This window comes from Apium graveolens, chromosome 3, assembly GCF_009905375.1.
Source record: "Apium graveolens cultivar Ventura chromosome 3, ASM990537v1, whole genome shotgun sequence".
In the NCBI taxonomy this organism is placed as follows: Eukaryota; Viridiplantae; Streptophyta; class Magnoliopsida; order Apiales; family Apiaceae; genus Apium; species Apium graveolens.
The window spans coordinates 78,730,584-78,753,628 of record NC_133649.1 but is presented as its reverse complement, the minus strand read 5'-3'; the positions used below and the strand labels follow the sequence as shown (position 1 = coordinate 78,753,628).

Here is a 23,045-nt window from a genome sequence, read left to right as displayed (position 1 = left end):
GTGTTGCATAAAATGAAGCCACATCACCACTGTGTCCTACGTGGCAAGTGACTCATCATTTTGCCACGTCAGCAGTGATTTCTGACACATCAGCAAGGGGTCCCATATTTGCCACATCAGAAGTGGGCTCCACTCTTGACTTTTGCCACGTCAAGAGTGGGTCCCACAATATGTAATGCAACACTGATTTTAGTCATTTGCAATACCATTTTTATTCATATGTAACATCATATTTAATCTTATACAACACCATATAGAGTCAAATGAAACACTTCAAAAATTAAAAAAAATTGACATAATTATATTGCTTTTACATTATTCCTGCCAAACAAGACATCCAACAATCAATACAACAAGCATCCAATGAAATTTAAAACTTACTAAACTATTTCTAATGTCTTATTAACAAGCATTTGGTTCTAACTATCAAAGTACCAAATTCTAACTTTAAATATGGGTTGAACAAATAACAGCAACTGTAGAGCCAACAGTGTCAGAAGCAACAGGTTCAGTAATATGTTCCTCTGCATTAGCATTATGCCAGTCGCCTGCATGGACTCCTGCAACCTCCATATCAACTTTTCTGAAACATCTCAGAAAAGCGTTCTACAACTGCTCCTGCCAATTATTCCCAACATTTTCACATTTTAAATGCTCTTCTACAACATTAAACTCCTCATCCAAAGCCAAATGTATACGGTCCTGACAGTAATTAGCAACCTAGCAATAAGGATAACTGTTAATTAAATTACTGGAATAAGTATTATCTTTTACAGGGAACATATATTAATTAAATGTAATTTCCTTGCATGCATATTTACTTCCACATATTACATCTCAATGCAGCACTATCTATTGATGTTACTGAATATCCATGTACACAAGGGAATGGAGATGAACGCTTGGAATTTGAAGTGTAGAAAGAAACAACATGGCACTGAATATTTAGAAGATGTGTAATTTTGACAAGTGTATCTGGAAGCCTTCATGTCCATCACATACCCCAAAGAAATGAGTAGTAGAATGACTTAAGGTCTGATCAAACTCATTTAAATCTAAGGTTAGCACTGGATTCGAAATTTCTATAAAGTTCGGCATACCAACAACATCTTCCATCTCAGACCTTCCTCCTTGCAGAGATGTGAATCCCAAACGAGGCACAAAATTAAACAGATTATACTTCCGCACACTATATGATTCCATGTATAGTGTGTTATCAAGAAATTTACTATTAAATGAGTAATTTGGAATAACACCAGATGGAAAATAGTTATTCAACTCATGTTCCACTTATCAATTTCGCAAGGAGGTGATCACTTACCAGTTGCTTGTCTTTTATTAAGTTTAATATTCATCTGATCAAATAAGGCACTCCATCTGGCTTTGTGCGAGTCATCTGAAGGACTAGGAACATATAAGTTTGTTGGATAAGGAGCATTCTCCTTATTAGAAGACAATTATTTGGACACCAATAAAGGGAGTTTTGTCTCAATGACAGATTGAACTCTATCCTTACTTCGTTGTGGTGCTGCACACACAGTAGAGCTGTATTACCAGGCTGAATTGTCTATCCCCAACAGTCTACAAAATCGTTGGAACTATAAAATACTTGTAAGGCGCCCCTTAATGTCCTGATGAAGAAGTTCCAACCACTCGGAAGCTACATTAGCAGCTGTAATTAGAAAAATAACATAATATTAGATTATGACATAATATTAGTTTCAATTTTTGTGATGCCTATGTGTCCATGTCAATTAATGTTAAATACACAGTGACCTACACAATTTATTGCAGGTGAATCGTTGTATATCAAATCAAACATTTCTTCGACTAAATTCATCATTTTCACACAGAAAGTAATAAATGTCTAATGTAAGATATGGAAAACAAATGCAGACCTTTGAGAGAAAAAGTAGAAACAGTGGCTTGGTTTGATGACTCTTCATTAGACAAAGAGCTCACATTTTGTAATGACATAGCTGCAGACAATGACTGTTTCAGAGAAGGTATATCCTTATATCTTGCGAAGCTCACCAGTGCCTCCATTTTAGAACGAACTTGCCTACTCTTTCTCACATTGTTTATAATTCTAGGGTTTAATCCATTAAGCAATCCGCTAGGAGCAACAACTCTGGAAAACCTGTCAACCTGATTTTTGGAAATATCCAGCCTCTTCTTTAGTGTCTCAGATTTACTTTCATTTGCACGTGGCTTTGGCACTGGCACGCTAACCTGAAAAGTTGACATGAAACCATTTTGCGTTATTTATTTCCAAATTTTCATGGGATCCTTCTCCACCAGTGGGTTACCTGCACTTCCACATTCTGAAGCATCCCTTGATTTAAATTGATTACTATATTTGTCAGTACTGAAGGGGCCACAGTAATTTGGAATAAAGAAGGTTTTCTATTAGATATCCAGAAATTGTTTGCATAGTTAATGCCCACAGATACCACTAAATGTAAAGATCATCAGAAGTTATGTAAATGATAAAATAAAAGAAGTGGGATTTATCCTTCATATAATAGACATGCAGATACATGATGTGTTTAAGTTGTGAACACGATTAAGATGAACTTACCGATGGACCTTGACATTGCAAGCACACCTGAAACACGCAACTCGTCCCAGTAAATAACCATGCCACCTGCAGCTTCTATCCTTTTACGCTCATCATTTCGACCAGGCTGCAAACAAAAGTTAAGTAAGCCTCTAACAGAGACTCAGAAACTTTCTAGATAGTTGTCAGACATCAAAAAAGAAACACTGGGCCTACTTTATGGTCTATTGACAAAGCTTGAGATTCTTTTCCCCGACAAAGAACAGAGATGATGCATCAGCATCTGGACCTTGGGTCGACATACTAATTATTTGGGTTGGTTCTGCCAGAAGTGATTTCGTATGGCTTTAAGTTTCGGATTGATTGGAGCTGCATTGGTACACAAGAGGGCTACGTTTAGGAGCATCATAGCTTGCTCTGATGAATATTTAGACCCCAGTGCTGGATCCACCAGCTCGAAGAGGTTCCCTCTTTCTTGCAGTACGTAAGCCTAGAAAACAGGGAAGTTAGCATGATTAACAATTTGCTCTCCACAATTGTAACACAAGATGCAGTGGTTTCTTGGGAGTCCTGGCTCATAACTAACATGCGAAACTTTTTACTAACATGCACAATATTAAGCCTTTCCAAGGGCAGTACCCAGATTTCCTAGTAAGTTTTGAGATTGCACTAGGTATTACTAAAATTATATTAAAGTAAGTTTACATAAAGAGTTCGAATAATAATTACCCAGTCGAGGCGGTATACAAATTCTTCTATTGGCCTGTAGTTTGTGTTGCTTTTACCACTTACAACTTCTAAAGCAACAACTCTGAAACTGTAAACATCTGCTTTGCTAGTCAAGTAACCCCGCATTGCATACTCTAGGAGCCATATAACCTCTGCAAAACCACAGATCAAATATTTGACGCTTCTGTATAAGATTCTAGTCCTCTATATCATATCTACCAGTATATCAAATTTTTCTATTTTAAATTTGGTAATACCAAATTTAAATTGAGTTAAAGTTCTGAAATCCAACATAGTTAAATATGAAGAAGCTCAAATCAAATAAGTCCTTAATCCAAATTGGAAACTTAAATCGAACACCAACAACAATAAGTGACTAATTAAAACAATTAATCATACCTTAAAACTGAATATATACACTGGAAAAGGCCCCAAACTGAAGAATCCATTTCGATTCTAGATTTTGATTTCTAGTAACAATTCAAACGGAAAACTGGAGAATCCAAACTGAAAAATCCCTAAACTTAAAAAGTGATAAATCAAATAAGGTATAAATCGAAGGGTAATGGATGGAATCGAAAAGATGGAGAAAGATTTAGTAGTTTCATGAAGAGAGAGAGAGAGAGAGAGAGAGAGAGAGAGAGGGGGGGGGGAGAAGTGGTACAACCGCCTGGGGAAGGTGAAATAAGGGTTTATGTGTGTTTTGTGAATTATTTTGAGAAAGAGCGGTAATTTTCCCGCTCAGAACTTTTCATCTGTTTCCGTGCAAAGCTGATAAGAGTAGTCATTATATATTATTATTAATTTTCATATTTTATCTAATTTATAAATAACTTTTTAAAAATAACTCATCTTAAAAATGTATTAATGTCTTTAATTGATTTATCACTATTTTGGCATGTTATTAATTTTTTTTTAAATCTTAATTTTATCAAAATTAATTGATTTTCATGGGATTAGTACTTTGACCGGTTTGACAATTTTATAATCACGTCATACAAATATGGAATTGTTTTTTAAAAAAATCACATTTTTTTATATTCAATAGAGATTAACATCATTACGGTTGCATCATTGAATTTTTTTAAAAATAAAAATAAATCACCATTAGGAAGAAGACTACTTATTAGAAGAAGTACGTTGACCACCGTGTTGACCCTAATTTGACTATTATAAAAATACACAATATAAAATCTATTTTTTTAAAAAAAAAATTACACATCACTAAAATTAGTAGGTAACATCATCCGTACAGTTGGATCGTTTAACAAGTATTTTAAAAAAATAGAATCACCATTCGGGACAAGACTTGGTTATAGGAACCCATGTTGACCGTAATTTGACTATTATAAAAATACACGATGTAAAATCTAATTTTTTCAAAAAAATTTAGACATCTCTAAAATTAGTAGGTATCATCTGTACGGTTGGATCGTTGAACAAGAATTTTATAAAAAATAAAATAATCACTCGGGACAATACTAGGTAACAGAAACCCATGTTAACCGTAATTTGACTATTAAAAAAACACGTGATATAAAATCTAAATTTTTAAAAAAAATTAAACATCTCTAAAATTCGAAGGTAACATCATCCGTACGATTGGATTTAAAAAATAGAATCACCACTGGGAACAAGACTTGGTTATAGGAACCCGTGTTGACCATAATTTGACTATTATAAAAATACACGATATATAAAATCTAATATTTTCTTAAAAAATTTAGACATATCGAAAATTAGTAGGTATCATCATCCGTACACTTTGATCGTTGAACAAAAATTTTCAATAAATAGAATCACCACTCGGGGAAAGACTTGGTTAGAGGAACCTGTGTTGACCGTAATTTGACTATTATAAAAACACACGATATAAATATATTTTTTTTAAAAAAAATTAGACATCTTTAAAATTAGTAAGTATCATCATCCATATGGTTGGATCGTTGAAATTTTTTTTTAAAAAAATAGAATCATCACTCGGGACAAGACTTGGTTATAGGAACCCGTGTTGACTGTAATTTGACTATTATAAAAACACATGATATAAAATCTAAATTTTTTAAAAAACATTTAGACATCTCTAAAATTAGTAGGTATCATCATCCGTACGGTTGGATTGTTGAACGAAAATTAAAAAAAAAATAGAATCACCACCCAAAACAAGACTACGTAATGTGAACCGTGTGCACCAGGGTTTGATTATTAAAAAAAGCACGTGATATAAAATTTATTTTTTTAAAAAAAAAATTACATATCTCTAAAACTAGTAGGAAACAACATCCGTACGGTTGGATCAATTAAAAATTATTTAAAAAAAATTAGAACATGAATATAACAAATACATTTTAAGAATAGTACAATAACTAACGCAACACTAAATAACCTATTGCAACACCAGAAAGCAAATGCAACGCCTGAAGTGTCACGTCAGCTGCCATGTCAGCAAGTGGGCCCCACTATGTACCACGTCAGCATGCCACGTCGACATTTTGGGCCCCACATATGGGACCCACTTGTGCCACGTCAGCATGCTGACCTGGCATGCCACGTCACCAGTGGGTCCCATGTGTGGGGCCCAAAATGCTGACGTGACATGACACGTCAGCATGTCACGTGAGCACTCGTGGGTCCCCAACATGCCACCTCAGATTTATTTTCCACGTCAGCATTTATTAAATAAAAAAAATATCTAATGCAACGCTATGATCTCTACTGTTGCATGTTGCTCAACACTAACAGTTATTAGCAACGATAGTTTCAATGTAATGTAACGCTTTCACCACTGTATTGCAATAAACTGAAAATTTTGTAGATAATGCAACGCTTTTCGTGCAACGCTGGATACAAACTATTGCCTATGTGCACTTATGGCGTAGTGAATGTTGTAACTTCTATATGGATTTGGGAATATGATCTTCATATGGTTTATTTGATTGTTGAGGTTGTGTTGTGTTTGACACTTCTCCCAAATTTTGATCGCATATCTTGTATGCACAAAATTTTAAGCCAATTGTGATGTCAACATCTTGATTATTCATCAAATGCAAAGATTGTGACTTGTAGCACCATATTCACAAGAGTAAATAACATGGTCTGACTGTTAGTTTTTATGCCCTATTGACAACACTATGATATTTTAGTTTAAGACATTAGGATTATTAATGTTTATGTTCTATCGATTATTCCCTTTATAATTTATTAATTCTTAATTTAATGCGATATAAATGTTAGATTAATAAATGTACTTGGAATATGATATGCAATTATATATCTCTAAGTACGTGACTTAGAAATGAGATTATGAGAATAATATCAATATTCCTAACGGTCCCTAGTCGAGTATTATTATTAAGGGACAATAATAATGCATTAAGACTGGTGTGTTTGTTGACTGATGATCACATCTCATTGATCATAGGTATGATGATACTAAAGTCAAAAATACAGGCAGATGTATATGTACATGGTGCTTGACAGACCCAATGTGAGATTCTACATGTCTGTTGTGTCATAAGTAATTCTCACAGTGATAATGATGTAATGGTCCTTAGACCAGAACTCATTATATTTCTATACGATAATTAATATACATTAATTCCATTAAAAGTTATCCTTGACCGGGTAATGATAAAAGTGGATATTGGGTATATTATGAATCATATGAGAAATATGAATGATCTAGATGAGATTTAACCCTCCTATTTTTGGAGTGATATTATTGGCCTCTTGTGTGAGCTAGACTATGAAATGTGTGGTCACACTCAAATGTTGATTTGATATGATAGTTTACTCATTGATCAAGGAAACTTGAATTAAATTATGATGAGGATGACATATTACATGGCTCTAGTTTAATCTATAATATTTGGTTAAAGGGATTATATTACATTGTACATTATTCACGAAAGAATTAATCAATCACCGATTAATTATTATTACTTGGGTAACAGTGATGTATTGCTAGATGTCGCTCATTGTTTATAATTTTAAATTAGATTTAAAATTCGTTGCCAACGTAATAATAACCTATAGGGTCACACACAAAGAATGCTTGAAGGATTATTTAATTTAAATTGGATTTAAATTAAATTAAAGTAATTTGAATTATTTATAATATTAATTAAGTTTGACTTAATTAATTAGATAATTAATGATATTTGAATTTACTAATATTAATTATGAAATTTATTTGTTAACTAATTAAGTGAGACTTAATTATAATACAAATAGGAATTCCGAATTAATAATAACTCCTAATTAGTTAAGAGTTATAATTCGTTTTTCTACTCTCTATATAATATCTCTCGTGTGGCTGATTTTTTTGGGGTGCAAAAGACTTTTACAAAAACCCTAGTCACCATGGGAGAAGATGGAGAGAGCAAGAAAAAACTAGTTTGTGCTAGTAGACATTCAATCCTTGCGTTCAAGCATTCGTGTGGATACCGATAGAGCGTAGATCGCGAGAACGGAATACGTGGTGATTGAACAAGCTTTGGATCTCCATTAGTCAACCAATTGGTAAAGCTTCTTAAGGTAAACAATCTGATCTACGAATTAAATATATGTTTTTCGCATGGATCCTGCGGTGGGTTTCGAAAATTCTGATTTTTTACGTTTTTAATTAATGTTTCCGTTGCGTTTATGTGCTGGAAACCCAACACTGGCACCATGTGGAAGTCGTTAGTTGTACACAAATTGTGAAGCAGTGACTTGGATAGATTCTCTAATTTTATGCTAAATGTCTTGTACCAGCATGTTTTGAATAAGCTTTGTCTATATCAACTGCATTGTGTCATGTGTGTTTCTATGCGCATGTCAAATTTTTATAGCATTATTAGTATTTTGATGATAACAGACAGAATATTTGTATCTCAATTTTGACAAACCTTCATTTCTTAATATTCTGCAGAAACCATTGGGGTTATTGTCTTTATTAGATGAGGAATCCACCTCCCCCAATGGAACATGCTTGATATTTGCAACTAAGCTTGAGCAGCACCTTCGTGCTAATCCTTGTTTCAGAGCAGAAAGAAAAAAAAGCTTTTACCGTATGCCACTATGCAGAGGAAGTATGTAATTTGTAACTAAAATCTAGTAATTAGTAGGTGATGTAAGGAGTTTGTTTTAATTTTAAGAAATTTTTGTAAATGATGGTACAAGTTTATTTATAGTTTGTAAATTCAATATATATATATTATTGTTTGGAATTTTATGAAATGAACATGTCTCTTATTAGCATGAAATTTATATTAACTTTAGTTTTTATTAAATTTTAATTATGAAACTGTTATAGCATGTATAATATAGTACAAGTCACGGGACCCCCAAAATTTTACTGATTGTCAAACTCTTACTGCAATACTGGTTAATTCCTATTGCAACCCTGGTTGATGTTGTAGTAGAATGTTTCTATACCAGATAAGTAGGGGTTGCAATAGGGTGTGCCGGGGTTGCAATAAAGTTCTTTCTCAATGGATAAAATTGTAACCCCGAAAAAGCGTTCAATAGCGTTTTTGGCACCTGTAGCAACGGTTTTTTTCCTTTAGCAACAGTTTCATGGGGTTGCAGAATGTAATCTATGGCGTAGTGGATTAACATAATTTTTAAAGCTCTTTTGTATATTTCTATTATAAGTGCTACAGATCTGTAGACAATCTTCCAAAACTGCTACTCTCTTTTGTCCAGTTCATCTTGGCCCTTGATATTTGTACTCTTCAAGTTGTATTTGTAGACTTTCCATTTTAATAATAAAAAGGTTTGTTGACTGGTAATTTGGAATTTTCATAATAATTGCATTCTGTAAATGAAATCGTTATCAAGATCTTCCAAGTACAAAAGCCTTGTCGATATATCCACATCGCGATATAAAAAGACTTGTCGTTAACTCCATATCTTGATATAAAAAGACTTATCGATAACTCCACATCGCGATATAAGAAGACTTGTCGATATCTACACATCGGCATATAAAAAGACTTGTCGATATATCCTTATCGCGATATGAAAATACTTGTCAATATCTTATTGCGATATCCCACATCTCTGCATGACTTCGCGATAGAGATCTTTGTAACTTGTAGAGACTTTTTTGTAGCTTCCATCTCTAAATGACTTCTCTGCAGGCTTGAACAGTTCTCAATATGACTTCTCTATAGGCTTGAACAGTTCCCGATATGACTTCTCAATATTCCTTGATCTGTGCCTTCTCGACCTTTGACTTATAACATTTTTTAATCTATAACATTATTTTTCTTCAAGCTATGTATCTTCATTCTGAGGCATAATCATGCTTGATATTCTTTCAGAGCTTTATTCCTTAACTTGATGGTTGTTAATAGATAAATATTCCAGTCTAGTCTTCTAATCATTTTTACACACTCAAAGAATACATATATAGATTACAGAAACTATTACAAGTCAACTAATTCTTAGGATTGTCAATGTGACTTAGTCTGATTATGTTGAGGCATGTCTTGCACAACAATCTCCCCCAATTTGTGAGAAGATTGCTTGTAACAAATTCATGCCTGATAGGTCAAAATAGATCTCGAGAGCGTAAAGAAGGGTTATGTCAAGATGTCTGAGTATTTATAGTATAGTGACGTGACTTCGCGATAAAGGAAATTAGAAATGGTTAAACATTGTACCGTAAAGTCATATAGAGTTTAACGAGAACTCATACTGAGATGTCATCTTGAGAACTCTTATCGAGAACTAAATAGTGACATCGCGATATGTTGTATAAATACTCCATTTTCCACCAGAACCAATCAATTTCAATTTATATTATGAAAATACAATATAAAATTAAAATTTTATTTATCAAAAGTATTTAATGAAATAATTCACGGGTTTAAATAATTCAACTCTGAGTTATCGAGAAGTCTAGATATGTTATCTCGAGATCTCTATATCACGAAGTGATCTTGGTTAACGTATCGTGAACTCATTCAAGACTTATCAATAACCCATCCAAGACTTGTCGAGAACTCAGTTCTCTATATACTTTTGCTGCATTATGATTTTTCCTTATATTAAATTCACATATTATCAATACGAATTAATACTAGACAATTTTTCTTCGAATTAGAAAAAATCCAAGTTAAATTTTTTATTTTTGAAAAATAAATATACAACAGGTTTCTGAAATATTTATAAATCATATTTCAATTAATTCTTACTTAAATCAAATTAATTTTGATTTATTAAGAAATCTGCCCCAATATGTTAGCCGAGTTCTTGCATTAAGATGAAGAATTTAACATTCCAATTTCACTTAGTAATCTTGTAAATGTTGCTTCATCTAAAGATTTAGTGAAAATTTCAGCTAACTACTTTTCTGTTGAAACATAAATGAGCTCAGTGGTACTATCTGCAGCATGTTCTATAATGAAATGGTACCTTATATCAATTTGATTTGCTCAAGAATGATTAACATGGTTAGAAACAATGGAGCATTGGTGTTATCACACATGATAGAATTTTTTTGTAACACCGGTCTATAACCCATTAATTGATTTCTGATCCAAATCACTTGAGTACAATAACTTCCAACATATATGTATTCAGCCTTAGTTGTGGAAGTTGACACAAACCGTTGTTTCTTACTATTAATTGACTTCTGATCCAAGTTTCACTATGCCATAGATGGCTTCTAGCACCCCAAATTCGTGTTACTATAGACCCTAATTTTTTTTAACTTAGGCCGAAATCGGTCTATTGCAACACTTTTTGGGTGCCGGGTGTAACGCAATAACCATAGGTATCTAACATTACATCAAGATCAATCTATAGTAACACAACAAAATATATTGCTATAGATAGCAATTGCAACATATTTTTTTATAGTATTGCAACAAAGATTTTGTGTTGCAATAAAGGTACTAGCCGACGAAAAAAGTGGGACCCAATAGTGGGCCCCACATCAGTAGTTTTTATAATATTCATATTTAATAGTTTTTATTGTTTGCTTTTCTTTAAATTTTCACAAATATAATAATAAATAGACAAATATTTGATCCAAAATATAAAACTCAAATTAAATTATTAAATATAAAATTCATGAATCATTACAAAGAATGAATCAAGTTCTACAAAAGTTACATTCTAGTATCATTAAGAACTATATCAAGTTCTGCAAAAGTACACGTTCACGTGTTATCAACATGTACTATAATCTATGTATGTGGTTATGTACTTTGAACACAATTATCAACCTTAGGGAGCTTCAATTGCGATATTGAGCTCTTAATATAATTTTTCTTGTCCTTGACAAATATTATCCTTTCATTTAATAACTGCTAGCTGCAACTCTTCTAAGCCCATATCACAATGGTCCTTCCCAAAAATCACCTACAAACCAAAAAAAAAATTCCCAAGTAATTATATTAATTTTTTGTCACAAGCAACAAGATGATGGTACTGATAAAGCAAGTCATATAGTACCAAAAACCTTAACAATTAATTCAACACTTGATACATCTCTTAACAAATATACCTCTCTTTGTTCATCTAAAATGATTGGGCCAGTTAAATCTCACAGAACTTGTTATTCCCAGTGGACTAAAAATGAGATTTACAGAAGGGGGTTGAATGTAAATCTCAAAACTTTTTCAAGTTTTGAGCAGTTTCTAAGGCTAAGTGTTTGAGTGATCAAATGTGTGTGAATTGCTTGAAGCTGATGCAGACAGATATATATTCAAACACAAATGAAATGAGCACAAAGAACTTAAAAACTTTTCTGGTGGATTTGTTGTTCCACCAGAGATGTGTTATTTCAGAAAATCTGTGATTTTAAGAATTAAATCACAGCTGCTTCCTAATACAAACTAGATGATTTTCTCTTTTGATATTTCTAAACAGCTCAGGAAAATTCATATCTAATTACTAGCTGCTACTTGGTTTATATATCACCAAGTTTACAAGTGAAGACAAACTGTAAAATACAATTGAAAAGATTCTTCACATGTTACTTCTTCATTTCTCTATCCAATGCAATCTAGGATAATCTGTAAATCTTTGAATACTTCCTTGTTTGCATCAGAATGAAAATGCTACATTTTCTTGATTCCTCCTAGAGGCTTCCACATTCCAGTATGTCTCTGTCAACCCATGTGCCTCTGTTAGCTTGTGAATTGTCACTGTCAACTGCTAATGAACTAAGCATCCGTTGAAGCTTTCATCCGTTGATGCCTTATCCGTTGAGGCTTTATCCGTTGAAGCTTTATCCGTTGATTCATTATCAGTTGAAGTCTTTATCCGTTGAAGCACTTATCCGTTGATGGATATTATCCGTTGAAGCAATAGAGACATCCGTTGAAGCTTTGTTTCTTATCCGTTGAAGGTCTTCAATATCCGTTGACACTTCTTCACTTATACAAAATTACAAGGCTTGAAATATTTACAATTAGCCCTCCTATTTTTACATCCATTAGTAGTCAACATGACTGATTATTTCCTAACAACATCTAAGAATTACAGCTTGAAACCAGAGAGTGAAATGTGCTACAATACTAAACTTATTGCTAAGTAAAGTTACTCCTTCAACGGATAGCCAAGATGGTCTTATCCGTTGAGGCTACAAATACTGGATTTCTACTTAAGTGTTTTGCTTAACTTATCATCAAACTAATACACATATTCCTAACAATCTCCCCCTATTTATGTCTACTAGAACTGTAGGCATAAATTTGGGTTTAGCTTGATGATAACAAAACACTTAACAAATATATAAACTGTAACAAAGTAGAAATTCAAAAGTGCTACAACAATGTATATGCTGAGATGGAATTGAAGAATTACATTGTGTCCAAGGGTGCTCCTTTAGCCTGAGCAAATTACTTTCTTTTCCTTTGATCCCTGGTTTTCTTTCCTAGCCTCCTGTCATTCTCCTCTATTTGAAGTTGAAGTTGTCTGTAGAATTCAGCTTCATCTTCTTCATTGATATCTAACTTAGATTGCATATCCTTGAGAGTTTCATTACTGGCAATCTTTAGCTGATCTTCAATTCTGAAAAATCTTCTGACTCCTTTGTTGTCTCTGAACTCCATCAACCAATGAGGTGATTTGTGAATTGTAATTCCTCTTTCTTGAATGAGTAAAGTTCTAGGCAAAGCATTGGGCTCCCTCCAAGTTTTCCTTATGTTGACAATCTTGTTGAGAATCTCAGTCTTGGCAGTCCTGGTAAAGCCAGAATCCTTTTGTATGGCTGAGTAGACTCTAATCAAGGTAGAGTAGCCTTCATTCAGAATTCTGTGAAGAGGTCATGTTCTTTCCCCAGCTCCTTTGTATTTGAACACTAGTCTTTCTGGTAGCTGTCTGTAGGCAGCTATTCCCCTTACTTCCTCCAGCTCATCCAGACTGAGTTCAATGTCTGAAAATTCTTTTATGTCACAGATGTGAACATAATCATCTTTAGAGGTTTGAGGTTTAGGCTTAGGCTTCTGTGTGAATTTGATTGAGGCTTTAGAGGGTGTTGATTTGATTCTTTTTTTCTGCTTCTTTGATGGTGGGGAAGAGGTTAGGAAGGTGGGCAATTTGATGGTGTCCCAATCAATTGGTTCCTCATTGGGAATGATTGTTTCACCATGAATGTTCATGAAGGGGTCAGGTATAATTGGTTCAGGAATAGAGGGTAGTGGTTTGGATATTGATTGGGTTTCTTCAGTCTTATCTACCTTCTTTCTCTTTGCATTGACCTTCTTTCTTTTCCCTTTCTGCCATTCTTCCTTACTTCTTTCCTCCATCTCAGTACCAACCATGTCCCCCATAGCTTCATCTTCACCTTTGTCTTCAATTTCTTTCTGTTCTTCAGTCTGACTTGACTTTAGCTGTTTTTCAAGCTTTGCTTGTGCTCTTTTGTCAGCCTTTAGCTGTTTGGCTTCTTCCTTCAACCTTTTGGTTTCTTCCCTCTTGGCTATTGAGAATTTGGGATGTCCTTGCATCACACATATGCTATTTCCCTCTCTGAAGATAATAGCCATGTTTCTCCTTACAGCCTCATCCATGGTCTCTTTGAGATATGCAATACTTCTACCTAAAAGCTTGTCCTCGTCAGCTTTTGGAAGAGGAAAATCCACCTCTTTTAGAGGATTCTTTGTAGAGTCCTTATTGGATCTGTTGTTGGGCTTGAGAACCATAGGTTGCAGATCTTTGAAAGAAGTTTCTCCATCCTTATGCCTCCCTACTGGCTTGAGTTCCACAATAATTGATTCCACTTTTGTGCTATGCTTCACAGATTGTGATTGAGAAGTTGTAGAACCAAATATTAGTTGCATCTTTTCATCAATCTTCTTCCTTTGCTCTTTGACTTGCAATTCAGCTGCTGCTATCTGGATTAGATCAATTCCATCTAGCTTTCCTTTGACTTGAATAGTTGGAGAAGTTGTGATGACAGGAACTAGCACTTGAGAAATTTGAACTGTTGTAGATGGCTCTCCTTCTGTAGATGGCTCTCCTTCCCCTTCCCCTTTATTCTCCCCCTTTTTGTTATCATCAAGGGTAGGGGTCAAGCCTTGTGCTTGTGCCAGCTGCATGAGTAGATTTGTTTGAGTTTGTTGATTCTGAAGGATGGTGACCATAGAGTCTTCAATGATTTGAACCCTATCTTCCAATCTGGCCAGCCTCTTGTCAGCATCAGATGCTTTCCTCAGTCTCCCCAACAAATCTTGCATAGTACCATAGGGTATAAGTGAATCCAATTTCTCAGCATTGTAGGATTTCAGATCAGCAATGTCCAGCTTGAGCTCATCCACACTTAGATTTTGCTGGTAGTGCTGCAACTGCAAGAGATGCAGAGATTCCAGATGAGCTTGAAGAATTGCCTTGGTACCAGCATCCTGAGTCTCCTGAAGGGCCTGCTAAATTGTCATGACTTGTCTGACCAAAGTGACACCAAACTCTCCTGGTGTTGATGGTTTTGCCCATGCCCATGCAGGAAGATCAGGAACAGAACTTGGGCCTGCTACCCCCCCTAAGTTCATGCTCTCATTCAAAGAATTAGAGTCATCATCATTAAAATTTACTCCAAATTCTTCAGATGGCTCACCAGCTTGAGAAGGCAGCCTGTTGACAGCAGCTTTGTCTCTGAGAAGAGATTCTGAAGTGTGTACAATTTGTAGTGTCTTTTCTGCCTCCACATTGCCCTGTGCAGCCAATAATTGATAGGCTGAAATAGGGTGGGTAAAAGTGTCAGCATCCAAGGAAATGTTATCAATGACAGCTTTGTAAAGTTGCTGAAATTGTCTTCCCTTGTCTGCATCATCCACTTTCATTAACTCACTAGCAATGGCTGGATCCACCCTTATAGCTTCTGTACCTGCCTTTCTCTCAATTTTTCTCTGTTCTTGCATCAGGGGCTCCCCCTGGCTCACACACACCCTCACACCCTCACCCTCACCTTCTAAGGTGGCACTCCTCTCACTCACTTTTGCCATGCTGGAAGAAATAGCATGCATATGGTGACTCTCAACCTCTCCTTTTGCCTGGGAGCAACCCAGCCTCTCACTCAAAAGATCACTCCCTTCCCTCAAACCTAAAAGTGATTGTACAGTTGCCATGTCCTCTACAGTTGGAATTGTTTCTGTTAAGTGTGTAGAGACCATCAACGGATAAGGAATATCCATTGAAGTGGAAACTGATGGCATCAACGGATAACTGCTGTTATGCTTATCCGTTGAAGAACAACCACTTGTCAACGGATGAGAGATATCCGTTGAAGAAGGAAAAGATGTAGATATAGAAAGTGACATAATTGTTGAATCTGTGTGGATTGATTTTAAGTGAGGTGACACAGATTCTGCAACTACATCTGAAATAATTGGTTGATGATCCAACAAATCATCTAAAAGATGATGATCACCAGGTTTTGAGTGGGGCTCCTCCCTGAGTTTTAATGAGGGAGAATCAGGAATTGATGTGAATATCATATCCACATCCAGAGAGGGTGTTGGAGAGTTTGATGAATGGTGTGTTTCTATATTGAGAGAATGGGGCTGTGATTCCACATTTGCTGGAATCACATCAAGCTGAATTTGAGAAGGCACAGATACTGGTGGATGTATCTGTGCTGTGTGTGTCTCTTGTGTGGAAACTAGGGTTTTGGCCTTCTTCTTCCTTGAAAAGGCTTTAAATGGTGAATGTGTGGCTTCAGTGTCCCTCCCTCTTTTGTTCTATGTCCCTGGTTGGGGACTATTTTCAATAGTTACATCCTTTTGGGAGGATGCAACTAGGGATGTGCTGGACTCCTTTTGAACCACCACAGTCTTTTGAGAGACTGTGGCTTGGCTGGTTTGGGTACCACTCACCTCTCCCACCTTATCCTGGGGGGCTTTTTGATGTTCACCTCTCCCCTCACCACTCACACCCTGTTCACTCCCTTCAGGGTTTGTGGTAGTTGTTACAACTGTTGTCTTTTGAGAAACAACAGAGGTAGGTTTCTTTGACTTGACTTTGGAAACTTTAGATTTGGTGGCTTTGGTAGGAGCCTGTTTGGACAAAGACACAGGTTCCATAGCCACACTAGAAGGCAAAGAAACATTGGGGTTGGAAATAGTAGGAGTTATAGAAATATTTACCTCACTTACCTGTGGTGCATTCATGATTGGCAAGTATACCAATGGCACCTGGCTGTTGAGGTTCATTCTCAAAAGGTCTGCAAGGACCCTTTTCTCTTGTGCCCAGCATTTGAGTTTATTATTCTCATTGGATATAACCAAACCTTCAGCAACATGGTTAGCCAATAACATAAAGAATCTAGCATAGTAGATGTTATGTGGTCTATTAGCTTTGCTACCTAATCTGGAACCTAATTCTAGCATAACACAGTTGCTAAAATTAAAGTACCTATCAGAAACTAGCATATAGAGCATATTAACAAGAGATGAAGTGATAGCATCAAAATTGCTAATCTTCCCAGAGAAAACCTTAATAAAGGCATCTCCAAGAAAACTCCATTCTTTCCTAAGGCCTTTCCTTCTAATACTACCTAAACTAGCAGAATCAAAAGCATAGCCTATGGAATCTAGCATAGCAGAGACATCTTTATCAGTGTGTGGCGTCATGGCATTATTCTCAGGCAACTTAAAGCAAGATTGTATATCATCACAATTAATGCAATAGTCCTTACCTTTGAGAGAGAAGGCAATAGTCATATCTGTGGAGTTGAACTCTGCAGTTGTCCAAATCTCCTCAATCACCTCACAGTAGATGGTTGGGGCTTCCAGCATTGCATAGCTTAGTTTGCAGTTTTTGATGAAGTCCATCATCTTGTGATAATCAGAATGGGCTTCATTCTTTTCAACCAAGGCTGTGAAATTATTCTTTTCATAAACAAATCCTGTTTGAGACATAATTTTGACTATTGGTGCCATTGTTGTGAGTAGAGGTTGCAGAGAAAAACTTGAGAATTGAGAGAGAAAGAGAATAAGAATTACAAGAAGGCGTAAAGTGAGAATAAGAGTTCAATTGGGCTTTTATACTTTCTTGAATTAAAACGTAAATAAAATGATTAAATGATAATTTTAAGTAAGTTACAGCCGTTCGAGAATAAACAAAACTGTAGAAATTCTGAAAACTACCTTAAATACAATTACATACAACACTGTATATCTGTATCAACGGTTGAGTAAAAGAATCAACGGCTGAGACTCACTTATAGTAACTGACGTGACACTTCAACGGATAAGGGAAATAGTTATCCGTTGATGAATAACACCATTTTATCCGTTGAAGGATAAAATTACCAGAAATGTATTCGTCTTTCAACGGATAATGAACATCCGTTGATAGAACAATTTTGGCTTTCAACGGATAGAGAATATCCGTTGATAGGATAAGTCATAATTAAAGCCAACTTTGTTCTTGCAGCAAATTTTATTTCAGGCTTCAAGACAGATTATATAGATGACATAGATTATGAATAATTAAGCATACCTAACTCACTTACTAATCTTGTGAATGTTGATTCATCAAGTGGCTTGGTAAATATGTCTGCAATCTATTTTTCACTTGGAACAAAATGAAGTTCCACTGTACCTTTCATAACATGTTCCCTAATGAAGTGGTACTTGATATCAATGTGCTTGGTTCTTGAGTGCTGCACTGGATTTTCAGTAATGGCAATGGCACTTGTGTTGTCACAGAATATTAGAATTTTGTCAACAGTCAGACCATAGTCAAATAGTTGATTCCTCATCCATAGTATCTGTGCACAGCAACTACCAGCAGCAATGTACTCAGCTTCAGCTGTTGATGTGGAAACAGAATTCTGCTTCTTGCTGAACCATGATACAAGCTTGTTCCCTAGAAATTGACAGGTGCATGTTGTGCTTTTCCTGTCTATTTTGCAACCTGCATAATCTGCATCTGAGTAGCCAATTAGATCAAAACCAGACTCTCTAGGGTACCAAATTCCTAGATTTGGAGTCCCCTTGAGATATCTGAAAATTATTTTAACAGCCACGAAGTGAGATTCTTTAGGGTCAGCTTGAAATATAGCACAGAGACATGTAGAAAACATTATATCAGGTCTACTAGCAGTTAAATATAAAAGTGAGCCAACCATGCCTCTATAACTTGTAATATCCACAGACTTTTCAGCCTTGTTTAATTCAAGCTTAGTGGCAGTGGCCATGGGAGTTTTTGCAGGTGAACAATCCATTAAGTCAAACTTCTTTAAAAGATCATAAATATATTTAGTTTGACTAATGAAAATTCCACCACTAACTTGTTTAACTTGTAAACCAAGAAAGTAAGTTAGCTCTCCCATCATGCTCATTTCATATTTACTTTGCATTAATTTAGCAAACTTTTTACAAAGCTTATCATCTGTAGATCCAAATATAATATCATCTACATAAATTTGTACAAGTATCTTAGAGCCATTAACATTTCTAAAGAAGAGGGTTTTGTCAACAGTACCTCTTGTGAAGTGATTATCTAGAAGGAACTTTGACAAAGTCTCATACCAGGCTCTAGGTGCTTGCTTTAGTCCATAGAGTGCTTTCAACAGATAATACACATGGTCTGGAAAATTTGGATCTTCAAAACCTGGAGGTTGGCTTACATAAACTTCTTCCTCCAATTCCCCATTTAGAAATGCACTCTTGACATCCATCTGATAGACTTTGAAATTGGCATTAGCTGCATAGGCTAGAAAGATTCTGATGGCTTCAAGTCTGGAAACTGGAGCAAATGTTTCATCAAAATCTATTCCCTCTTGTTGAGAATAGCCTTTAGCAACCAATCTGGCTTTATTCCTTATGACAATGCCATTTTCATCCATCTTGTTTCTGAATACCCATTTTGTGTCAATAGAACTCTTGTTCTTTGGCTTGGGTACCAGCTTCCATACTGTGTTCCTCTCAAATTGGTTTAGCTCCTCTTGCATTGCTAAAATCCAATCTGGATCCAATAGAGCTTCTTCCACTCGCTTAGGTTCCTCCTGTGATAGAAAGCTACTATACAGACATTCATCTTGAGTAGCCCTTCTAGTTTGTACTTTTGATGTAGCATCACCAATGATCAGTTCAAAAGGGTGATTCTTGGTCCATTTCCTTTGAGGTGGTAGATTAGCCCTAGATGAGGTTGCCTCAGTATTGTCATGATGTGAGATAGAATGTTGATTTGTTGAAACTCCCCCTGAGTTGCTGATCCTTTGAAAGGAATTGGGAGCTCTATCAACTGATGAAGTGAATTGATTATCCGTTGACAGACTGTGATCAACGGATGCTTCATTATGAACTTCAACGGATGATGCACTTTGTCTTTCAACGGATGCTGCATCGCTTCTTTCAACAGAAGCTGAATTATGACTTTCAACGGATGAAGCATTCTGTGCATTATCCAAAGGCAGATTCTGAATTCTTCTTGAGATGCCTTCTTCATCATTCTCTTCTTCACTATCATCACAATATATCTCAAAGTTATCAAATTTGAGTCCTTCATGATGTCCCTCATCTGTTAGTCCATCAATCTTTTTATCATCAAACACAACATGTACAGATTCCATGACAATGTTGGTTCTTAGATTGTAGACCCTATATGATTTTCCAGCAGAATAACCAACAAATATTCCTTTATCAGCCTTTGCATCAAACTTCCCTTTGTGATCAGATTGATTCCTTAAGATGTAGCATTTGCAACCAAAGACATGTAGAAAGTTTAAAGTTGGTTTTCTTCTCTTGAATTATTGATAGGGAGTCATGCATTTTGCCTGATTGATTAGAGAAATATTCTGAGTGTAACATGCACAGTTAACAGCCTCAGCCCAAAAATAAGTTGGGAGTTTGACTCTTCAAGCATTGTCCTTGCAGCTTCAATTAGTGATCTGTTCTTCCTTTCCACCACACCATTTTGTTGTGGAGTTCTTGGAGCTGAGAACTCATGCATGATCCCACTTTCTTCACAGAACAACTTCATGGTTGAATTCTTGAACTCGGTTCCATTGTCACTCCTAATATTCCTTACTTTGAAATCAGGATGATTGTTGACTTGCTTGATATGATTGATGATGATTTCACTAGCTTCATCCTTTGATCCAAGAAAATAAACCCATGAAAACTTTGAGAAATCATCTACAATCACTAGGCAATATCTTTTCCTTGAAATTGACAATACATTGACTGGTCCAAAAAGATCCATGTGTAGAAGTTGTAGTGGTTCATCAATTGCAGATTCAAGCTTCTTACTGAATGATATTTTCTTTTGCTTTCCTTTCTGACAGGCATCACACAGTCCATCCCTTGTGAATCCCACTAGAGGCATTCCTCTAACTAAGTCCTTTTTGACTAGATCATTCATTGTCTTGAAATTTAAATGGGATAGCTTCTTGTGCCATAGCCAACTTTCAACTGGACTTGCTTTGCTGAGAAGACAAGTTATGGATTCTGCATCTGTAGAGTTGAAATCAGCTAAGTACACATTCCCTTTTCTAACTCCAGTTAGAACCACTTTATTGTCCTTTTTACTTGTGACAATACAGGCTTCAGAATTGAAGGAAACAGTATTCCCTCTGTCACATAGTTGACTGATGCTCAATAAATTGTGTTTGAGACCATCAACCAATGCAACTTCATCAATGATGACATTTTCTTTTGAAATCAAGCCATATCCCATAGTGAATCCTTTGCTGTCATCTCCAAAGGTTATGCTAGGGCCAGCTCTCTCCTTAAACTCTGTGAGCAGGGTGAAATCTCCTGTCATGTGTCTTGAACAACCACTGTCCAAGTACCATAGATTCCTTCTTTGTCCCTGCACACAACAAAATCAATCAAGTTGATTTTGGTACCCAAGTTTCCTTGGGTCCAGCCTTGTTAGTCTTTTTCCTAGACTTCATTCCTCCTGCATCTTTTGACTTAGGTAACTTTGGGTCAACCTTGGTCTCATATGTGGTTGGTTGAAGTGTAGGGTTAGTCACATAATCATTTAACACATTTGATTGAATTTGATAAGGCATAGGTTGTGCAAACATGTTATTCCACATAGGCATATTGTATGGCATTTGAGGCATACTAAATGCAGTAAAATAAGGATTGTTAATATATGGCATGTTTGCAAAATGTGCATGGGGATTCTGGTGAGACATAACAGGCATATCATGCAGAGGTGACATAGACATGTTAGGCATGGAGGGATTTGAAGGCATGAGAGCATTTTTAACAGATTTGCAATTATCAGATAGGTGATTAACACTTTTACAATGCACACAGCTTTTTCTAGGAGCATACCTATCAGGTGTGTAATTGTTATGTTTATTAATCCCTACCTTCCCATTTCTTTTAGATTTTCTTTTAGTTTCCTTCTTATCCTCAACCAACTTAAGCCTATCTTTTAGCTGATCTAAAGTCATGTGTCCTATATTCACCTTACTGACATCTCTGGATGTGCTAGCTCCTTCTTTGACAAAGTTTTTGAGAGTTGAATCATTCTTTTTATTGAGAATTTTATTTTTAAAAGAACTTGCCTGTTTTAATTGATGAGCCTTCAACGGATGCTCCTTTTCTTCCTTCAACGGATAACTTTCATCATCCGTTGATTCCACATCCGTTGACAATCCATCAATTAATTCTAACTCCTTTTTGTTTTTCTTCCAGGCATCCTCACAGAATGATTCAATTCCCTGAACCTTTGCAATCTGAACACTAACATCCCTAGATGTTTTCCAGGCCTTGATTACCTCTTGCTCACTTTCTAACTGTGTAGAAAGAATTTCTACTTTCTTAACAGCTTCTGCTAGTTCACTCTCAACAGTCAAGCATTTAAGTTTTATCTTTTCAAGCTCAATTACCTGATCCTCTAACACAGCATTCCTATCACTTAAAAACACATTATTCTCCTTGATCCTAGTGTTCTCTTTTGCTAGTAATTTAAGGGAAACACGCAAATGATATAATTCATTGGTCATATCATTTATGGCTTCATTGCATTCATGTTTAGAAAGCTGAGAGAGATCAGTAGTAATTACCTGGTTGCTTGATGAACTAGTTTCATTTTCATCAGAATTAGCCATCAGGGCTAGGTTGACATATTCCACATCATCATCTTCATTTACCCCATCTGCTGCCCAATCATTTTGAGTGAGAAAAGCTCTTTCCTTTTGTTTAAGCAAATCAAAATACTTCTTTTTGTAATCAACTTGCTCAAATTTCTTTTTCTCAGAATTTGGCTTCCTACACTCACTTGCAAAGTGTCCACTAATGCCACAGTTGTAACATTTGAACTTTGATTTGTCCACCATGTTTTTGTTTCGCTTAGT

General features: G+C 35.6%; 1 protein-coding gene across 2 annotated transcripts; it reads right to left on the bottom strand.

The window, feature by feature from the left end:
- Nucleotides 1–283: 283 nt before the first annotated feature.
- LOC141712473 (uncharacterized) lies at nt 284–3,967 on the bottom strand. Of its 2 annotated transcripts, none has more exons than XR_012571611.1 (7): nt 3,689–3,962; nt 3,290–3,441; nt 2,777–3,050; nt 2,582–2,687; nt 1,899–2,232; nt 1,322–1,672; nt 284–720 (listed from the first exon to the last, which is right to left on the bottom strand). XR_012571611.1 is itself a non-coding variant. In XM_074515443.1 (7 exons), exons 4-6 carry the CDS (start codon nt 2,331–2,333, stop codon nt 1,599–1,601), a joined length of 432 nt encoding a protein of 143 aa, XP_074371544.1. In that variant the 5' UTR covers nt 2,334–2,687; nt 2,777–3,050; nt 3,290–3,441; nt 3,689–3,967; the 3' UTR covers nt 284–720; nt 1,322–1,598. The 2 variants fall into 2 exon arrangements, 1 of the variants encoding a protein (XP_074371544.1); XM_074515443.1 differs by having other exon boundaries at nt 2,310–2,687; nt 3,689–3,967.
- Between the last annotated feature and the right edge of the window lie 19,078 nt (nt 3,968–23,045).

Bases quoted from the DNA above. Each gene is read 5' to 3' on its own strand.
- LOC141712473 (XM_074515443.1), bottom strand. From the start codon at position 2,333: ATGCTTCAGAATGTGGAAGTGCAG. The intron at 2,233-2,309 runs GTAACCCACTGG...TCAACTTTTCAG, and splicing joins TTCAGAATGTGGAAGTGCAG to GTTAGCGTGCCAGTGCCAAA. The intron at 1,673-1,898 runs GTCTGCATTTGT...TTCTAATTACAG, and splicing joins TTCTACTTTTTCTCTCAAAG to CTGCTAATGTAGCTTCCGAG.